General features: G+C 44.8%; 1 protein-coding gene across 3 annotated transcripts in view; it reads left to right on the top strand.

Moving 5' to 3' along the window:
• The window catches only part of KMT2B (lysine methyltransferase 2B), a 126951-nt gene that overhangs the window by 34157 nt on the left and 72686 nt on the right, over positions 1–20108 (top strand). For 2 of the 3 annotated variants that reach the window (XM_070764656.1, XM_070764654.1), the window contains 5 exons: positions 1621–1731; positions 5452–5614; positions 7542–7785; positions 9592–9647; positions 18071–18316. In XM_070764656.1, the coding sequence (XP_070620757.1) occupies positions 1621–1731; positions 5452–5614; positions 7542–7785; positions 9592–9647; positions 18071–18316 (820 nt within the window). The remainder of the gene's footprint in view (positions 1–1620; positions 1732–5451; positions 5615–7541; positions 7786–9591; positions 9648–18070; positions 18317–20108) is intronic. The other variant, XM_070764653.1, reaches the window with a different exon arrangement.

The raw sequence follows: 20108 nt of genomic DNA, 5'->3' as shown, positions 1-20108 counted from the left end.
GGTGTGCAGTGCTCTGTAGCGACGTTTTGAGGGTAGGAGTTGAAACAATTTGTGTCCAGGATGTGAGGGGTCAGTAAATATTTTACCCGCCCTCTTTTTGACTCGTGCAGTATACAGGTCCTCAATGGAAGACAGATTGGCAGCAATTGTTTTTTCTGCAGTTCTGATTATCCTCTGAAGTCTGTGTCGGTCCTGTTGGGTTGCAGCACCAAACCAGACAGTTATAGAGGTGCAGATGACAGACTCAGTGATTCCTCTGTAGAACTGAATCAGCAGCTCCTTGGGCAGTTTGAGCTTCCTGAGCTGGCGCAGAAAGAACATTCTTTGTTGTGCTTTTTTGATGATGTTTTTGATGTTAGGTGACCATTTTAGGTCTTGAGATATGATAGAACCTAGAAATTTGAAGGTCTCTACTGTTGATACTGTGTTGTCTAGTATTGTGAGAGGTGGAAGGGTGGAAGGGTTTCTCTTAAAGTCTACCACCATTTCTACGGTTTTGAGTGTGTTCAGTTCTAGATTGTTCTGATCACACCACAAGGATAGTTGTTCAACTTCCCGTCTGAATGCGGATTCATCATTGTCTCGAATGAGTCCGAATGAGTTTGCGAAAGGCAAGGAGGGTAGGGGCAGTCCTAATCTCCGGGGGGAGTTGATTCCAGAGGGTCGGGGCCGCCACAGAGAAGGCTCTTCCCTTGGGTCCTGCCAAACGACATTGTTTCGTCGACAGGACTCGGAGAAGGCCAACTCTGTGGGACCTAACCGGTCGCTGGGATTCGTGCGGCAGACGGCGGTCCCGGAGATGTTAAGCTCCTGGTTCGATGTGTTTTGAAAATCCTGTAATTGGATTCCTACAGTTACCAGATTGAGTGTGCTGTGTGAACACATGAAGGAAGACATGTTTTGTTTGGTGTGGGCTTGACATGTTGTGCGAACACAGCCCATCTGTTGTTTTTATTCAGTGAGCCAGAGTGAAGCATCGGATGGGTTACGTGATTTGAGCGTGCCCTTGGGACTCTGCGCGCCTGGCTGTGGCGGTGAGATTGGTGCCGTTGTATTGACGGACATCTGGGATGAAGGCTGCCATTGTGTTGGAAAGTTGGGCAGAATTGTTTGGGGAATTAAGTATCGAAGGGGAAGGGCTACCAATAAGATCCCACAGAGTTGGCCTTCTCCGGGTCCTGTCGACTAAACAATGTCGTTTGGCGGGCCCCAGGGGAAGAGCCTTCTCTGTGGCGGCCCCGGCCCTCTGGAACCAACTCCCCCCGGAGATTAGAACTGCCCCCACCCTCCCTTTCTTTCGTAAACTACTCAAGACTCATTTATACCGCCAGGCATGGGGGAGTTGAGATAGCTCTTCCCTCTAGGCCATTACAAGTTATGCATGGTATGTTTGTGTGTATGTTTGGTTTTATAATAGGGGTTTTTAGTTGTTTTTTATTATTGGATTGTACATGTTGTGTTTATTATTGTTGTTAGCCGCCCCGAGTTTGCGGAGAGGGGCGGCATACAAATCCAATAAATTATTATTATTATTATTATTATTATTATTATTATTATTATTATTATTATTAAGGGCCCCCAAGCCACGTGGTTTGTAACGCTTGCGTCCTTTTTTCCTAGGGGTGTCAAAGTGTCAAGGCCGAGGCCTTTGAGACTCCAAAAATCCCAGCTGAGGAGGAGACCACCGCAGACCTCAACACGACAGAAGACAAAAAAGAGGTTAGAAAACAGGTAATCCACTTGCAACCCTGCGGCCGTGTTCCAAATACAGTGGTACCTCTACTTAAGAACTTAATTCATTCCGTGACCAGGTTCTTAAGTAGAACAGTTTGTAAGTAGAAGCAATTTTTCCCATAGGAATCAATGTAAAAGCAAATAATGCGTGCAAACCCATTAGGAAAGAAAGAAAAGCTCAGAATTTGGGTGGGAGGAGGAGGAGGAGGAAGAAGAAGAGGAGGAGGATAGTCACTGCTGAAGGAAGAAGGTGATGGGAGTGGAGTCAAAAAAAATCCAAAACTTTAAGGGTTTTTAAAAAAAAAAAAAGGGACTGATGATCCCCTTATATAGACTGCTGGTGAGACCACATTTGGAATACTGTGTTCAGTTCTGGAGACCTCACCTACAAAAAGATATTGACAAAATTGAACGGGTCCAAAGACGGGCTACAGGAATGGTGGAAGGTCTTCAGCATAAAACGTATCAGGAAAGACTTCATGAACTCAATCTGTATAGTCTGGAGGACAGAAGGAAAAGGGGGGACATGATCGAAACATTTAAATATGTTAAAGGGTTAAATAAGGTCCAGGAGGGAAGTGTTTTTAATAGGAAAGTGAACACAAGAACAAGGGGACACAATCTGAAGTTAGTTGGGGGAAAGATCAAAGGCAACATGAGAAAATGTTATTTTACTGAAAGAGTAGTAGATCCTTGGAACAAACTTCCAGTTGGTAAATCCACAGTAACTGAATTTAAACATGCCTGGGATAAACATATATCCATTGTAAGATGAAATACAGGAAATAGTATAAGGGCAGACTAGATGGACCAGGAGGTCTTTTTCTGCCGTCAGTCTTCTATGTTTCTATGTTTCTATGACTCTGAGGCAGCAAGGAGGAGCATGGGCCTCCAATACACCCGGTGCGAGGCTGCCTCCCATACACTGGCTGCTGCTACCTGCTACCTCTTCCTTCCCATGCTGAAGGGCTCCCCTCTCCTCTCACTCACTCGCTTGCTTTGTAGCCAGCGCCTTTCTTTCGCTGTGGTGACTCCTTGGCTGCCCAGAGCAAAGTGAGTGTTTCTTTTCTCTGGGCACTGGCAGAGGTTTATTCCCTCTCCAAGTGCCCAGAGAAAGGAAAATGCTTCGTTCGCTCTGGGCTGCCAAAACCTCCTTAAACGCCACCAAAAGGCTCCTCTGGCAGCCCAGACGGCTGGGATTAAAGGGGGAATGGCAGGACACTGGCCATGTCTTCGTGCCACTCTCAAATTTCCTGGGAAATTTTTCCAGGCTCGGGTTCTTAAGTAGAAAATGGTTCTTAAGTAGAGGCAAAAAAATCTTGAACACCCGGTTCTTATCTATAAAAGTTCTTTTTTTTTTTTTAAAGTTTCTTTATTGTTTTCGAAAATATTTCTCACATGTTTTGTTTGGGTTTTACAGATCTTATTCCATCTCTGTTACCTTTTGTATATGTCGTTCATTTCCTTATATATTTTATTAAATTGTAAACATTCAAATATAAATATCCTAAGTAGAACACATTTTTAAGAGAAAAGAAAAGAAAGAAAATGCTTGTGCTTCGTTTCTATTAATATTGCAAGGTATTTGTTATTCTTTCTATATATGCAGCTGCGAGAGCAATCATGGGCTTCCCCAAATATGCCCATGTTACACCAACACTCCGCAGTCTGCATTGGTTGCCGATCAGTTTCCGGTCACAATTCAAAGTGTTGGTTATGACCTATAAAGCCCTTCATGGCACCGGACCAGATTACCTCAGGGACCGCCTTCTGCTGCACGAATCCCAGCGACCAGTTAGGTCCCACAGAGTGGACCTTCTCCGGGTCCCGTCAACTAAGCAATGTCGCCTGGCGGGACCCAGGGGAAGAGCCTTCTCTGTGGCGGCCCCAGCCCTCTGGAACCAACTCCCCCCAGAGATTAGAACAGCCCCCACCCTCCTTGCCTTTCGTAAACAACTTAAAACCCACCTCTGCCACCAGGCATGGGGGAATTGAGATCCTCTTTCCCCCTAGGCCTTTACAATTCTATGCATGGTATGTATGTATGTATGTTTGGTTTTTATATTAATTGATTTTTAATCATCAATACCAAATTACTATTGTACACTGTTTTATTGTCGCTGTTAGCCGCCCCGAGTCTCTGGAGAGGGGCGGCATACAAATCCAATAAATAAATAAATAAATACATACATACATACATAAATAAATAAATAAATAAATAAATAAATATACTGATACTTTGTATTGTTGTATTTTTAGTTTTTCTTTTGAATCCATTTGTGCCATTTTTTTACCATGGTCGTTTTGATTCTTTATTTTTAATTCCCTTAATTGAGTCTGTAATTTCACCCATCTCTACACATCTATATATTTTGTCAATGATTAAACTTTCCGATGGGATCTGTTCGTTTTTCCACATTTGCGCTAGCCACATTCTAGCTGCGGTATTTATGTGAGTCGTAAGAAAGAGCGTTTGCTTAGAATAGTGTCTTTTCCAAATTCTTAGGAGCATATAAAAGTTCTTAAGTAGAGGTACCATTGTACAAGAGCATGGGAAATCTGGGCGCTGTGCTTGATAACCTAGTTATCTCCGGGACCGCCTTCTGCCGCATGAATCCCAGCGACCAGTTAGGTCCCACAGAGTTGGCCTTCTCCGGGTCCCGTCAACTAAACAATGTCATTTGGCGGGACCCAGGGAAAGAGCCTTCTCTGTGGTGGCCCTGACCCTCTGGAGCCAACTCCCCCCAGAGATCAGAACTGCCCCCACCCTCCTTGCCTTTCGTAAATTGCTCAAGACCCACCTCTGTCGCCAGGCATGGGGGAATTGAGATACTCTTTCCCCCTAGGCCTTTGCAATTTTATGCATGGTATGTCTGTATGTATGTTTGGTTTTTATAATAATGGGTTTTTAACTGTTCTTAGTATTGGATTATTATTATATGCTGTTTTATTACTGTTGTTAGCCGCCCCGAGTCTGCAGAGAGGGGCAGCATACAAATCAAATCAAATCAAATCAAATCAATATATATATTGAATATATTAAACATCGCATAGACACTCAAAATATTACACGGGGCAAAACCCGAACTCAGAACAATCTACATACATATACCCATGAAAATCTACGAATATATATATATATATATATATATATATATATATATATATATATATATATGTTTTCGTAGATTTTCACGGGTATATGTATGTAGATTGTTCTGAGTTCAGAACTCAGCCAAACTATATAGATAGTTTGGCTGAGTTGCCCCCACCCTCCTTGCCTTTCGTAAGCTCCTTAAAACCCACCTCTGTCGTCAGGCATGGGGGAATTGAGACTTTCCCTCCCCCTAGGCTTATAAAATCTATGCATGGTATGTCAGTATGTATGATTTGTTTCTAAATTGGGGTTTTAAATTAACTTAAATATTAGATTTGTTTACATTGTATTATTATTGCTGTTAGCTGCCCTGAGTCTGCGGAGAGGGGCGGCATACAAATCTGATTAATAAATAAATAAATAAAATAAATAATAGCGTGGCTCGCTTCACCGCTTGGGACTTATTACTTTATGTGAGCTCAGCCACCCACAGGCCTGTCAGCGCAACGTGGCTCAGCACGATGCATGGAGCCTGGCCAAACCATTGAATAGCTTTGAAGAACCAGCTCTGCTTCTTGTCACTCATGATAATGGGCGTTCTTCCTGCTCGTTCTTGACAGGGCCAGGAGTCCCCCGTGCAGGGCCCACGGATCAAGCACGTTTGTCGGCATGCTTCGGTGGCCTTGGGGCAATCTCGTGCGATGGTGCCGGAGGACGTGCCACGCCTCAGTGCCCTGCCTCTGCGGGAGAGGGAAGAGATTGCTGGGTCGCCCACCATAGAGGGTGAGTATTTGTGGAAGACAGTGGCTAATAACTCCACTTGTGCCTTCTGGCCTGGCTTAGTCTCCCTTTGTAAATCTGTTTACACCTACAAAAACATATTGACAAAATTGAACGGGTCCAAAGACCTACAAGAATGGTGGAAGGTCTTAAGCATAAAACATATCAGGAAAGACTTCATGAACTCAATCTGTATAGTCTGGAGGACAGAAGGGAAAGGGGGGACATGATCGAAACATTTAAATATGTTAAAGGGTTAAATAAGGTTCAGGAGGGAAGTGTTTTTAATAGGAAAGTGAACACAAGAACAAGGGGACACAATCTGAAGTTAGTTGGGGGAAAGATCAAAAGCAACATGAGAAAATATTATTTCACTGAAAGAGTAGGTAGATCCTTGGAACAAACTTCCAGCAGACGTGGTTGGTAAATCCACAGTAACTGAATTTAAACATGCCTGGGATAAACATATATCCATCCTAAGATAAAATACAGAAAATAGTATAAGGGCAGACTAGATGGACCATGAGGTCTTTTTCTGCCGTCAGTCTTCTAAGAAGTTCCTGAAGGCCTCTGACAGCAAAAATGAGGCTGGGGCAACACATGAAAGCGAGGTGAGTCAGTGGACACCTCTCACCCCCACCCAGAAAAACAAGAACTGGTGCATTTTTTATGGCAAAATAAAATAAAATAAAAAAATAAGATGATCTTATTTTCAGGGAAACACAGGTAGTGTGGAGATCTATGGAAATCCCAGAAGATTAATTGCAGAGTGTCCAGCAAACCTGGAAATCAGGGAAATCGGTGGTTTGGGAAATCTCAGGGAATTCGTGAAAAAAACAGAATAAATCAGGGGGAAAAAACCCAAACTATTAAAATGTTTAAAAGTCAGGGGAAAATCATGTAAAAAAAAATGGATCGTGCTGCCTGGCAGAGTCAAGCAAAAATGAGCATAACTGTGGCAACAACTTGCTTCCTCAGCTACTGATATTTCTCCACGGCTTCGCCGTTTGGTACGACGTCATCTACGACCAGCCCTTAACTAGATTGCAAGTTACAGGGAAATGTCAGGGAAGTACAGTGGTACCTCGGTTCTCGACCATAATTCGTTCCGGGAGTGTGGTCGAGAACTGATTTGGTCGAGAACCAAATTAATTTATCCCATAGGAAATAATGGAAATGGATTTAATTGGTTCCCAGCCCATTGACTTGCTGGGAACCAATTACATTTATTTCCTCTATTTCCTATGGGATAAAGATCTGAGGGGACGGGGTGAGAGGGAATGGCCGCCCTCTTAACAGCCTCCCAGTCTCTACCGTCTAACTGCTCCAAGCTGCAGGAAGGGTAGGGCTGGCTGCAATACCGGCAGCTTCGGGGGGCTCCTTTCCTCAGCGGTTCAGTTTGTTGCCTCCAGGCAGCTGCACCAACTTTTTCTTTCCCGGCGGCGGCGATGGCGGCGGCTTCCCTTCGAGGAGCAGCAGCAGTGTCGGGAACGTCACGTGATGAAGGGAAGCCACCGGAGCCGCCCTGGTCGCACATTTCGGATAGTAAACAAAATTTTCTGTTCAGTATCCGAATTTTTGTTCGGATACCGAAGCAAATTTTTGCAGAAAATTTTGTTCGGTATCCGAAATGTACGAACACCAAGGTGTTCGAGAACCGAGGTACCACTGTATCAGGGAATTTCAAAATGCTTCTCCCCCCCTGGACACCCTGTAGTTGATCCCAATTGACCTCCCGTCGTGTATCAGCTACCATCGTGTATCATTGACCCTTGGAAGCCAATCTTGGACACCTTGGGGGGAACCCTGATCAAATCTGTTGGGTTCATTTTAGCTGCAGTCTGGGCTTGACGTTTCAAAGAGGCTTAACGGGATTAGGGCTTGCAGCATCGGTCTTGCAGCCGGGTTAACGTTTGCACTGTTCCCACAGAGACTTCGTCAGCGTCTGAGAACGAGTGCGGCCAACTGAAACAAGTGAAGCCGGATTCCGCTGTCAAGGCCACACCGCCCCCTGTGCGTCGGCACGTCTCTCACCACCACCACGGCAAAAAGAACCGCATGACTCGCTGTGGGAAGTGCAAAGGATGCCTGAGGCTCCAGGACTGCGGCGAATGCATCAACTGCCTAGACAAACCCAAATTTGGCGGCCCAAACACTAAGAAGCAATGCTGCGTGTGAGTGTGTCTGTGAAGTTCCCAACTCCAGCCCTGGTCGCTTGTCTGCTCCTTCCGTGCTTGCTGAGCCTTAGAAAGCAAAGAAATTCGGGGTTTTATCCCTAGCTGAGAAGGAAGGCTCCACCTGTAGTTAAGGGTTTGTAAATGCTGGTTCTTAACAGCGCCACGCCCCTGGCTGCAAAGTGTAGCATCTCCTCTCAACAGTCAGACCCAACTTAAAGGTGGTAGGCAAGGCAGCTTGAAAAATCTATGCTGAGCCGAGGTGGCACAGTGGTTAGAGTGCAGCACTGTAGGCTACTGCTAGCTGCAGTTTGACCATTCAAAATCTCACCGGCTCAAGGTTGACTCGTCCTTCTGTCCTTCCAAGGTGGGTAAAAGAAGACCCTATCACATAATTAAAAACCAAACAGCACATACATACCAAACATAAATTATAATAAGCCTGGGGGAAAGATGTCTCAAATCCCCCATGCCTGGCGGTATAGGTGGGTCTTAAGTAGTTTATGGAAGACAAGGAGGGTGGGAGCAGTTGTAATCTCCGGGGGGGAGTTGATTCCAGAAGGCTGGGGCCGCCACAGAGAAGGCTCTTCCCTGGGGCCCGCCAGACGACATTGTTTAGTCGACGGGACCCGGGAAGGCCAACTCTGTGGGACCTTATCGGCCGCTGGGATTCTTGGAGGTCTTCTACATCTCCCTGCAGGAGACCCTATATCTTTCCAGGCAAGGGGTGTCCAGTCTCTTTTTAAAAGGCTTATAAAAAGCCTCTGGTCTGTATGACTTAAGTTTCAATGGCTGGCGAATGTGAATTCAGGGTGAGGAAAAAGGGCCTTTAGGCATCACGAGGCATCCAGACCCCACTTACTCCACTTGCCTTATAAAAACATCACTTAAAATAATTACAGAAAGTTGGCACCGCTGTCAATAAAATATCCGTCTCTGGCATTTTTTCAGGAACCTCACAAAAGTCTTACCACGACACTAGAGAATTCAATGGGTATTTCTACTTAATAGTCCACTGTGACAGTCATCTTACTGTTTGAGCTGCCGTGGCACAGTGGTTAGAGTGCGGTACTGCAGGCTACTTCTGCTGGCTGCCTGCCTGCAGTTTGGCAGTTCGAATCTCACCAGGCTCAAGGTTGACTCATCCTTCCCTCCTTTTCGAGGTGGATAAAATGAGGACCCAGATTGCTGGAGGCCATAAGCCGACTCTGTAAACTGCTTAGAGAGGGCTGTAAAGCGGTATACAGTGTTCCCTCGATTTTCGCGGGTTCAAACTTCGCGAAAAGTCTATACCATGTTTTTTCAAAAATATTAATTAAAAATTACTTCGTGTTTTTTTCCCCTATACCATGGTTTTTCCCGCTCGATGACGTCATATATGTCACTGCCAAACTTTTGTCCGCCTTTAATAATTTTTTAAAAATAAACTTTAATAAATAACCCTGGTAACAATCTAAATGGCTGCTAAGGGAATGGGAAATTGCAATTTAGGGGTTTAAAGTGTTAAGGGAAGGCTTGTGATGCTGTTCATAGCCAAAAATAGTGTATTTACTTCCGCATCTCTACTTTGCGGAAATTCGACTTTCGCGGGCGGTCTCGGAACGCATCCCCCGCGAAAATCAAGGGAACACTGTATAAGTCTTAAGTGATATTTCTATTGCTATCGTGCTCTCCTAAAATCCAGATGTGTCCCCTTCCCAAGCTTGAGTCCTCCTGGCTTATTCCTGAATCCCTGGGCTGAAGAGTCTGTTGGAGGTAGTTTTTTTCTTTTTTCCTCTACTCTGACAATGTATGTCTGGCTGACAGGTATCGGAAGTGCGACAAGATTGAAGCACGGCGGGTGGAACGGCTGTCTAAGAAAGGTAACAGTTGAGTGGTTGGACATGGCTGGACTAATGTGCTCCTGTGCGTTGGTTGCGTGATCATGTGTGGTTACTTCTCTCTGTGTGTCGTTGGTTTTTCCTGTTAGATATTATGTGACCTTCTAGTTAGGGGCACTTTTAAAAAAATATTTGTATACCATTGTATAACCGTACTAGTTAAAAGTCCAGCCCATACCAAAGGGCTGGAATTCTGCACTGAATGTCCAAACTTGGATGGCGAACACAAATTTCTACATTATGCCAGAATGAATAATGTTTGATGCTTCACATCCTAAGTGCCTGTGTTAAGACAGGCTTTTTTTCCCTTAATGTTCTAGTAGTTTGCCTTTGAAAAAGTTTTGTATAAGTCCAAAGCTAATGTTTCTACTGTCTTTTAATTGTAGCTTTTTGCAACTGTGTGTGTTTTTTGATACACTTTCACTGTTTCATCGATTCCGCTTTGTTTGTTTTTAATCTACCTTCCTTGTAAACCACACGGGGGCCGTAAATGTTTGTGGAAAGGCGGGTTGACCAATGGAAATGCTCATGAATCACTTTGTATATTGGCGGGTTTCTATTTTACAACAACTTGTGTGCAGTTTTAACATATTAAATTGTAACACGGCACCATTTTGTGAAGCAGTTGAAATGTGGTGTGTGAACCATCAGAGATGGGGAAGAAGCATTAAGGCCTATAAGAAGAAAGGGAGGGTCCGTCCGGGGGTGGGGGGGAGCATGTAGTGTTCCTGGGGAGAAACGGTACCTCCCTTAAGAAAGGCTCATTCCCTTGTCCACAGAATCCATCTTCCTTTTTGGGGGATGTGGGAGGAACACATTACTCTTTATGCTACATTTCTGTGCTGCAGTTCCCTATATCAGTGTTTCCCAACCTTGGCAACTTGAAGATATCTGGACTTCAACTCCCAGAATTCCCCAGCCAGCAAAAGCTGGCTGGGGAATTCGTTCGTTCGTTCATTCATTCATTCATTCATTGGATTTGTATGCCGCCCCTCTCCGAAGACTCGGGGCGTCTAACAGCAATAGCAAGACAGCATACAATAATAATCCAATACTAAAAACAATTAAAAACCCATTATTATAAAAACCAAACATACATACAGACAAACCATGCATAAAATTGTAAGGGTCTAGGGGGGAAAGAGCATCTCAATTCCCCCATGCCTGGCGGCAGAGGTGGGCTTTAAGTAGCTTACCAAAGGCAAGGAGGGTGGGGGCAATTCTAATCTCTGGGGGGAGTTGGTTCCAGAGGGCCGGGGCCGCCACAGAGAAGGCTCTTCCCCTGGGTCCCGCCAAGCGGCATTGTTTAGTTGACGGGACCCGGAGAAGATCCACTAGTTGCTGGGATTCGTGCAGCAAAAGGCGGTCCCTGAGATAATCTGGTCCGATGCCATGAAGGGCTTTATAGGCCATAACCAACACTTTGAATTGTGACTGGAAACTGATCGGCAACCAATGCAGACTGCGGAGTGTTGGTGCATTGAAGTCCAGATATCTTCAAGATGCCAAGGTTGGGAAACACTGCCCTACATTATTTGTTGAAAATACTTGCTTGTTGTAGAATATTATCAACGAGCCCACTAAAGTGACTAGCCTGCTCTAAGGCTTTCAAGGTGATTTATACTGGTCACAGGAGAGAGGTAAAGCAGTATGAAAACCAACCAAAGTTTGCAGAGGAGGCACTCAAAGTCATGTCCTCTTCTGCCAGTCCAGACAATCACCTTGGATGATGACCAAGGCAGTTATTAAATATAAAGGTCATCAAGTGAAGGTGAGCTCCTGAGGATCTGTGTACAGAATATGGGTCATAAACCAAATGGCCTGATGATAAACATACCAGAACATCAGATGTCCAACTCAGGAGGATCCATACTCAACTGCTGCCCCCCAGGATATTGCTGTGCCGCTATTGAACAATGTCTGCTGACTCACACTCCCTCTGGCCTGTTCATCTTTCTTGGAGCAAAGTCTGCTTGGTGAGCGGTAGTTTCCAGAGAATCTTTCAATAAATAAATTTCTAATGCAGTTTGCTTTAAGAATATTGAGGTGGAGGGGGCAGAGGCCCTATTGAGTTAGGACGATTTAATATCGAGTTCCTCTACAGTGATACCTCGTCTTACGAACGCCTCGTCATACAAACTTTTCGAGATACAAACCCGGGGTTTAAGATTTTTTTGCCTCTTCTTACAAACTATTTTCACCTTACAAACCCACTGCCGCCTCTGGGATGCCCCGCCTCTGGACTTCCGTTGCCAGCGAAGCACCCGTTTTTGCACTGCTGGGATTCCCCTGAGGCTCCCCTCCATGGGAAACCCCACCTCCAGACATCCGTGTTTTTGTGATGCTGCAGGGGATCCCAGCAGGGGAATCCCAGCAGCACAAAGACGGGCGCTTCGCTGGCAACGGAAGTCTGGAGGTGGAGTTTCCCAGCAAGGGGAGCCTCAGTGAAATCGCAGCATCGCAAAAACACAGAGGTCCGGAGGTGGGGTTTCGAGGACTTCTGTGTTTTTGCGATGCTGCAATTTCACTGATGCTCTCTTCGCTGGGAAGCCCCACCTCTGGACTTCCGTTGCCAGCAAAGTGCTCATTTTTGCGATGCTGGGATTCTCCTGCAGGGATTCCCCTGCAGCCTCGCAAAAACACAGAAGTCCAGAGGTGGGGTTTCCCATGGAGGGGAGCCTCAGGGGGATCCCAGCAGCGCAAAAACGGGCGCTTCGGCTGGCAAAAGGGGTGAATTTTGGGCTTGCACGCATTAATCGCTTTTCCATTGATTCCTATGGGAAACATTGTTTCGTCTTACAAACTTTTCACCTTAAGAACCTTGTCCCGGAACCAATTAAGTTTGTAAGACAAGGTATCACTGTACGTCTTTGTGTGGCTAGGCCTCAACACTTTAGAAGCAACTTAGTACTGTTGGAACCTTTAATTTTGCTTTTTCATTCTCGATGAACATTGTAGTTGGTTTAGCTTTGTTGGCTGTCTAGATCCAAAAAATCTGAGGCCAGAGAGCTGACCTGTTCTTGAGTCAAAGGTATTTTTTTCAAGGGGCAACTTGTTTTTCCTTGAAGGCATTTTCCTTCTCGCCCAAGAAGCTTCTTCAGTTCTGAACTGGATAAGAAGCGAAGTACCTCCAAGGAAAGGCACCTTCAGCGAAAGTCCAGTTGCCCCATGAAAATGCACCTTTGGGACAATCATGACCTGGATGATTTAAGAATCTCCATAAACATAGACCTATTCTTAGATTTGCTTCCTGGGGGAAAAAATGTGCTGAATTGCACATGCTTCATATTAAAATAAATTCCAACAACTTGCTCTACCTCCACAATCACAGTTAAACTTTTAACCCAAGAAGATGTTTCATATCAGGTCAGACTTTTTGACCATCGTGTCTTTGGGCTGTCAGCAGCTCTCCAAAGGCTGGCCTAGCCTTTCCGCTCTCCTCCATATTATTTCCCTCTGGAGCTGCCAAAAATTAAATTAGGGAACTTTTTACAAAGCGTGAAGTTTATTACTGAGCAGTTGCCCGATCTTGCGTGGATGCTAACTGGTCCACTTACCTGATTTAACATATTCCCGTCTCTGTATTTTGTTTCTTCTTAATGTGTATTGTCTGTAGCCATTACACTGTGCTGTGCTGTTCCTCTCACTCCCCTTATTTCGTGCTGTGACAAATACACCTATCCCTGAATCATGAACTATTGGTACATGTTGCAATTTGAAATGCTGTTCCATCTAGTTCAGGGGTCTGCAACCTTGGCCACTTTAAGACTTGTGGAATCCTCAATTTGAGTATTGCATTGGCAGTTCTGTGTTAGCAAAAACTTCAGAAGACAAGGATTTAGGGGTAGTGATTTCTGACAGTCTCAAAATGGGTGAGCAGTGTGGTCGGGCGGTAGGGAAAGCAAGTAGGATGCTTGGCTGCATAGCTAGAGGTATAACAAGCAGGAAGAGGGAGATTATGATCCTGCTATATAGACTGCTGGTGAGACCACATTTGGAATAATACTGTGTTCAGTTATGGAGGCCTCACCTGCAAAAAGATATTGACAAAATTGAACGGGTCCAAAGACGGGCTACAAGAATGGTGGAAGGTCTTAAGCATAAAACGTATCAGGAAAGACTTCATGAACTCAATCTGTATAGTCTGGAGGACAGAAGGGAAAGGGGGGACATGATCGAAACATTTAAATATGTTAAAGGGTTAAATAAGGTTCAGGAGGGAAGTGTTTTTAATAGGAAAGTGAACACAAGAACAAGGGGACACAATCTGAAGTTAGTTGGGGAAAAGATCAAAGGCAACATGAGAAAATATTATTTTACTGAAAGAGTAGTAGATCCTTGGAACAAACTTCCAGCAGACGTGGTTGGTAAATCCACAGTAACTGAATTTAAACATGCCTGGGATAAACATGTATCCATTGTAAGATAAAATACAGGAAATAGTATAAGGGCAGACTAGATGGACCATGAGGTCTTTTTCTACCGTCAGTCTTCTATGTTTCTATGTTTCAACTCCCAGAGTTCTGAGAGTTGGAGTCCACAAGTCTTAATGTCGCCAAAGTTGGAGACCTCTTGATCTAGTTGACAATCTTGGGCAGGCTATCTTTCAAGAATTCCAGGGAACCTGAGATTGGTGCCGCAAGGTTTCCCATCTGGTCCTTCTTCCAAACGCTAACCAAGGTTGGCCTCACTTAGTTTAAGGAAGATGGCTCCATCGCACAACTTTCAGGCCACGTCTTAGATCCTGGGGAAATAAGCTCCTTACTGTTTCTCTCTGGAGATACATATTTGGTTTCATGGAAAACATAGCCATTAAAAGGAATGTAATTTAAACAGATACCCTGTTTAGATCATCGTCTCCTGCCCCAAAGCTATTTAAAACGGGCGTCAGATTTTTCCTTCTTACACCATTCCCTCAATCACCTATGCCCCTTCAAGAACAAAAATATTTGGCAAACCCTCAAGCTGTTCTGCTACTGCCCTTCCAATGGGATTGTGGAATCTGATCTGCTGCAATTTAAAGTTTTCATTATTGGTGAGGATATAAGCCCTTCTATGATATTGCCAAATGGTGCAGATTTTCTACCACTGGACAATAGCCGTGCATTTCATCCTGACCCCTCTTGTCCTCCAGAGTCCAGTTTTTGTAGGATCCTGGAAACATTTACCCTCCTAAAGTGACTATTAAAATGCTATCTAACCTTTATACCCTGCTTTCCAGTGTTCTAATTGCTCTTAACGTTCCACTAATCCTTCAAAACGGCCTTGGGAAGTGGGATAAGCAATGCTCTCTGTCCTTCACATGGGTGTTGGGGTTGCCGAGGTTCCTGGGTGGAAAAACCTCCCTAAAGTCACCTTGAAAGTAAGACCACATCCTGAGTCATAGCCTAGAATAGGCATCCTAGATATAAAAACTCTGTTTAAACCCAAGTTCCTTGATTTGGGGTGGATATGAAAGGGGAGAAAAGTTGCACCAATCAGTGGACTTAATTGGTCACTTACTCCTGATATCCCGACTTCTTGTTATCTACTGCAGCTTTTTCCTAATTTGTGGCATCCTCATATCGTGGCTATCATCGCAGTTGATAGTCAGGCTTAGGACCCACAGAGGTTCATAACATTGGTTACTAGAACAAAGCACATGGGAGTGGCTTAGTTCTACGAACATGTGCGAAGTGGGAGTTTACAGCACACCTTTGACCTTCCTACCAAATTAACCCATTGTCTTGGCTCACACAGTATGTTGAAGCTTATGCCAAGGCGAAGTGGAGCTAGGTTTGCACAGAATGCTAACCAACGACAGCAACAACTTCCGAATGGGAAAGCTAAATAAACTTTGCATACTGGGCCAGTGAAACTGCTAAATGGCCTTAATAAGCAGGTTGTTCAGCCATAAGTTGCCTCTGAGCATAGGCACAGCCCAGGAATTTGGGACGGCTCTCTTAAACCAAGCTCACAACACACTCTGCATTCACAATAAAACACCCAGAAGGTTAGAAGCGACTAAGTTTTTGTGATTCAGTTCTTGGAACAATATAAGTAGGAAAGCTTTGCCGTTCCTAGTCCTCCTGCTTATTAATTATCCCTAATTAATACTGTAACCCAGCCTGGCTGAAATTCCCCATGCTTGCTGCTTGCTTATAAACCCACGTCTTCCTTCTCCCTCTGATGCTTAAGTTTAGATGCTTCTCAGCCTTGGTGGCTTGAAGATTTGTGGACTTCAACTCCCAGAATTCCCGGGGAGTTGAAGTCCACACAACCAGGCTAAGAATCCCAGTTTAAAAACTTTTGAGCACGTGTAAGTACAGCTTTAAACGCTCTTTGCAAAGAGTCTCAGGCAGCAATCTCCCTCGTTCTCTCTGCTCCCTTCCCCATCCAAGTTTTTCAATGCTCTTTGGAAGAAACCAGCCTTAAAAAGTAGACTCCAGCCTTCCCTAATTGGGCATCTTCCAGAGACCTGCTGGGGAATCCTGGGAATTGTAACCTTAAGCCTCCCAATGGGAAAGGGCCCTTATTAGGTGGCAGGACTGCTGTAGATTTGCTCAAGGATGGGATGGGTGGAGCCATGGATACCGTAGATAAGGCTGCAACCTTGGGAAGGGGGTGGGGGTCCTGTCTTGTTTGGGATTATGGGCAGGTCCTCGGAAGGGGCTGGGCTGTGGAGGCCATTGGGACCGGAGGGGACCTGACAAGGAGAGAGCCTTCCTTCCTACTAGAATGTCCACCCTTGCTGTGCAGATTGAAGAGACCTTGCTTATGTGAGCAGATAAAGGTTGAAGGTGGGGAGGTGGCAGTATGTAGAGGTGGGGGGGAGACAACTGTTTGCTTTTTCTGTTCTTGGGGGGCAGAGGGAAGAAGGGAGGAGGGAGAGAATTGGAGCCCAGCTACCCAGCTTCTTCAGGTCAATTCCGAGGGTGGCTTGGGAGAAATGCTAGATGGTGCAGCTTAATTTTGGGGTGGGTGGGTGGGGGGAATCTCTTTCAGCTGCTGGGTCTTTTCCCCTGCCTTACCTCCTCACTTACCTCTTCCATCCTTTTTTCACTTTCCACAAAGGGAGCAGAGGCAGGAAGCTTTGGGCCTTCCAACCCCCCCTTCCTTTGAATTTCTAATTCATTTGTATTTTTGGATCAATTAGTTAACAATGGGAGAAGCACACACACACAAAAAACCCTCTTAATAGTACCTTCAAAGGGGGAGGGGTTGGGATCAGGCCCTTCATGTCCTTTCATCTGCATATGAGAAAGTAGACAATGGCTGCTAGAAAGGAAGAAAATTGCTCCTGGGTTTGCTGTAGCAAAGGAGAATTGTAATCCAGTGTAGGGGTTTTTTTTTGGTTTTTTGTTTAAACCTTGAGTAAATCCATAGTGCCTGACTGAAGTTGGAGCTCAGAGCCTTAAGCCAAGGTGGTCAATGTGATAGGGACAATGACCTAGGTAGTAACAGCTTCTGAAATCCCATTTAAGTTTTTTTTAATTCTTTATCTCTCTGCTCCTAGCTGTAGAACGCTTAAATCTCTTTTTGTATTTGGAAATGAGAAAGGAAAGAGGAGAGCCATTTGCCAGCCTTTTAGATAGGAAGAGGGGCAAGTGGATTAAACAGCGTTTCCACCAGGGATGGCTTAGTGATTGTAAACCTAGATTGCTGACAGGTGGGAGGGGGAGATTAAAGCATTGCCACCATAGATGGAAGATGAGCTCTAGCTAAGGTAAGTGACCTCACGAAGGTTTGGGGAGGAGACCTTCGATGGGTTAGCAACTAAGCCAGAGATCTTGAAACTTGGTAGTTTTAAGACTTTGGGACTTCAACTCCCAGAATACTCCAACCTGCTATGTTGGCTGGAGAATTCTAGGAGTTGAAGTCCACAAGTCTTAAAACTGCCAAGTTTTGAGGCCTCCTGGACTAAGCAAAGCCACCGCTGTCACAAAATGGGTTGAAGCTTCTTCCACAAGGTGGGTGAGAGTCATCCTCTCTCACCAGTATTAAATCTGGGCTGCTTAAACCCGAATGCCCTCCGGTCGCAGCAAAGAGATACAGAAATATTATTTGGGCAAACTCTCTTCTCAAATCCTTGTTAGTCCTCCAGCCCTGAGCAGTAGGTTGAGCTGAAAGTCGATGCTGGTAGAATGAAGGGCTCCTAACGGAACAGGACAGCTTTTGAATTTTTGATTCTCGCCAGGCGTTCAGAGCGTGTTGGGATTGCACGAAGTAACGTGTCTCATCATTTCAAGGGTTTTGCATTCATTTTTCTCCCCCACCTCTCATCATGCATTAAAACAAATCTTGGGGGAGAGTGCAAAGGGGGGGGGAGGCTGGAGAAAAGGGGAGGGAATGGTCCTTCTGCCCAACATCCATTTGCCGCCCGAGTCGGGCTGCCAGGCTCCACTCACCCATGCCTTTGTCTTCAGGCCGTACGGTAGTGAAGCCCATCGCCCCCTGGGATTCAGAGGATTCTCAAGAGGAGTTCCCAGCCCCCTGGGAAGTCATGCTGGGGGCCACAGAGACTGCTGAGCAAGACTCTCTGCTGCAGCGCAAGTCAGCCCGGCGCTGCGTCAAGCAGAGGCCCTCCTATGACATCTTTGAATCCTCCGACTCGGACACAGAGCCGGCCTCTGGCTCAGCCACTCATCGACGGAAATCTTCCCGAGACTCAGGTGAGCTGTGAGCTTTTGGGTTGCTTGGTCTATGACTTCCACGCAGGTATTGGCCAGCTACCGTGCCCGTCAGTAGCCATCTACGCCAGTTGCTCAAAACAACAAGCTCTCGCATGTACAGGGGTCCCTCGATTTTCGCGGGTTTGAACTTCACGGAACAGCTATAGCACGGTTTTTCAAACATATTAATTAAAAAATTCTTCGCGCTTTTTTCCCCTCTACCAGAGTTTTCCCCGCCCGATGACGTCATATGTCATCGCCAAACTTTCGTCCGCCTTTAATAAATATTTTTTTAAAATAAACTTTAATAAATAAACATGGTGAGTAATAATCTAAATGGTTGCTAAGGGAATGAGAAATTGCAGTTTAGGGGTTTAAAGTGTTAAGGGAAGGCTTGTGATACTGTTCGTAGCCAAAAATAGTGTATTTACTTCCGCATCTCTACTTCGCGGAAATTCGACTTTCATGGGCGGTCTTGGAACGCATCCCCCGCGAAAATCGAGAGAACACTATTGTATATGAAGTGGTGGCTATGGTTATTGGGTTGCTTATAAGGGTCACAATTTTCTTAAGAGGAGGCGCTTGATGGGCTGACCCCAAACACACAAAACCTGAGAGGTTGTGTCATTTTGGTGTGTTGTGATGTTACTGCAAGCCAGAAATCTTTGAGGCTCAATGATAGATAGACCAGTAGATTCAGATTTATGGTTGATTCATAGCTTCTCTGTGGATTTGTCAGGCTGGGGAAGAATAGAGTAGCTTCTCGTCCTGTTTGAGTCTTATGCAAAGAGAATATGCTCTAAGACTATGGGAAAGAAACGGGAAACACACCTTGGTTATTTCATACAAGGAAAATATAAGAAGTTCTACGGATGGCTTTTCCCACCCATGAGGTTAGGTAAAACGGGCCCAAATCTGTCACTGATGTGCTGGGAATGCAAAATAATACCAGGGACCTATTACCACATGTGGTGGGAATGTCCAAAAGCCTGTGATTTTTTGGAATAGGATAAAACAATGTTTGGAAGAAATATTAATGTTGAAAACAGAACTAAAACTGAAACTCTTCTTAATGGATATTGCTGTAGATAAATATGATAAGGGAGCTTAATGCTGTTGCTAGACTTTTGCAAAAAAAAATGGAAGAACAAAGAAATTCAATGGAAGTGATATGCTGGCTCTGTTTTAAAAAGTGCTATTGCTAACAGGCTGTTATGCCCTTTGTTAAAAGGGCACTATAAATAAATGTTTATTATTATTATTATTATTATTATTATTATTATTATTATTATTATTATTATTATTATTATTGTTATTATGTCAGTACAACACAGCAAACGAGATCACTATGCTGGATTTCGTATTTCATCACCAGTCGGGTGCTTCCCAAGCACCTAGGACTGCGTGATGTAGCGGCGAATTATGTTTGCCGATCCCAGTAAAGCGGCCTTTTGCAATTGACAGATGGAGATTTTTTCAATTCCAATGGTTTTCAAATCTCTGCTGAGATCCTTTGGCACTGCACCCAGCGTGCCAAGGACCACTGGGATCACTTTCACGGGCTCATGCCAGAGTCATTGCAGCTCGATTTTTAGATCTTCATATTTCACTAATTTCTCTAGCTGCTTCTCCTCAATTCTGCTGTCTCCTGGGATTGCGATGTCGATGATCCATACTTTCTTTTTCTCCACGATCACAATGTCTGGTGTGTTATGCTTCAGAATTCGGTCAGTCTGAAGTCAGAAGTCCCACAGTAGTTTTGCTTGCTCATTTTCGACCACTTTTTCAGGAT

This window comes from Erythrolamprus reginae, chromosome 11 (genome assembly GCF_031021105.1).
Source record: "Erythrolamprus reginae isolate rEryReg1 chromosome 11, rEryReg1.hap1, whole genome shotgun sequence".
NCBI lineage: Eukaryota > Metazoa > Chordata > Lepidosauria > Squamata > Dipsadidae > Erythrolamprus > Erythrolamprus reginae.
This window is presented reverse-complemented; position numbering and strand designations above follow the sequence as displayed.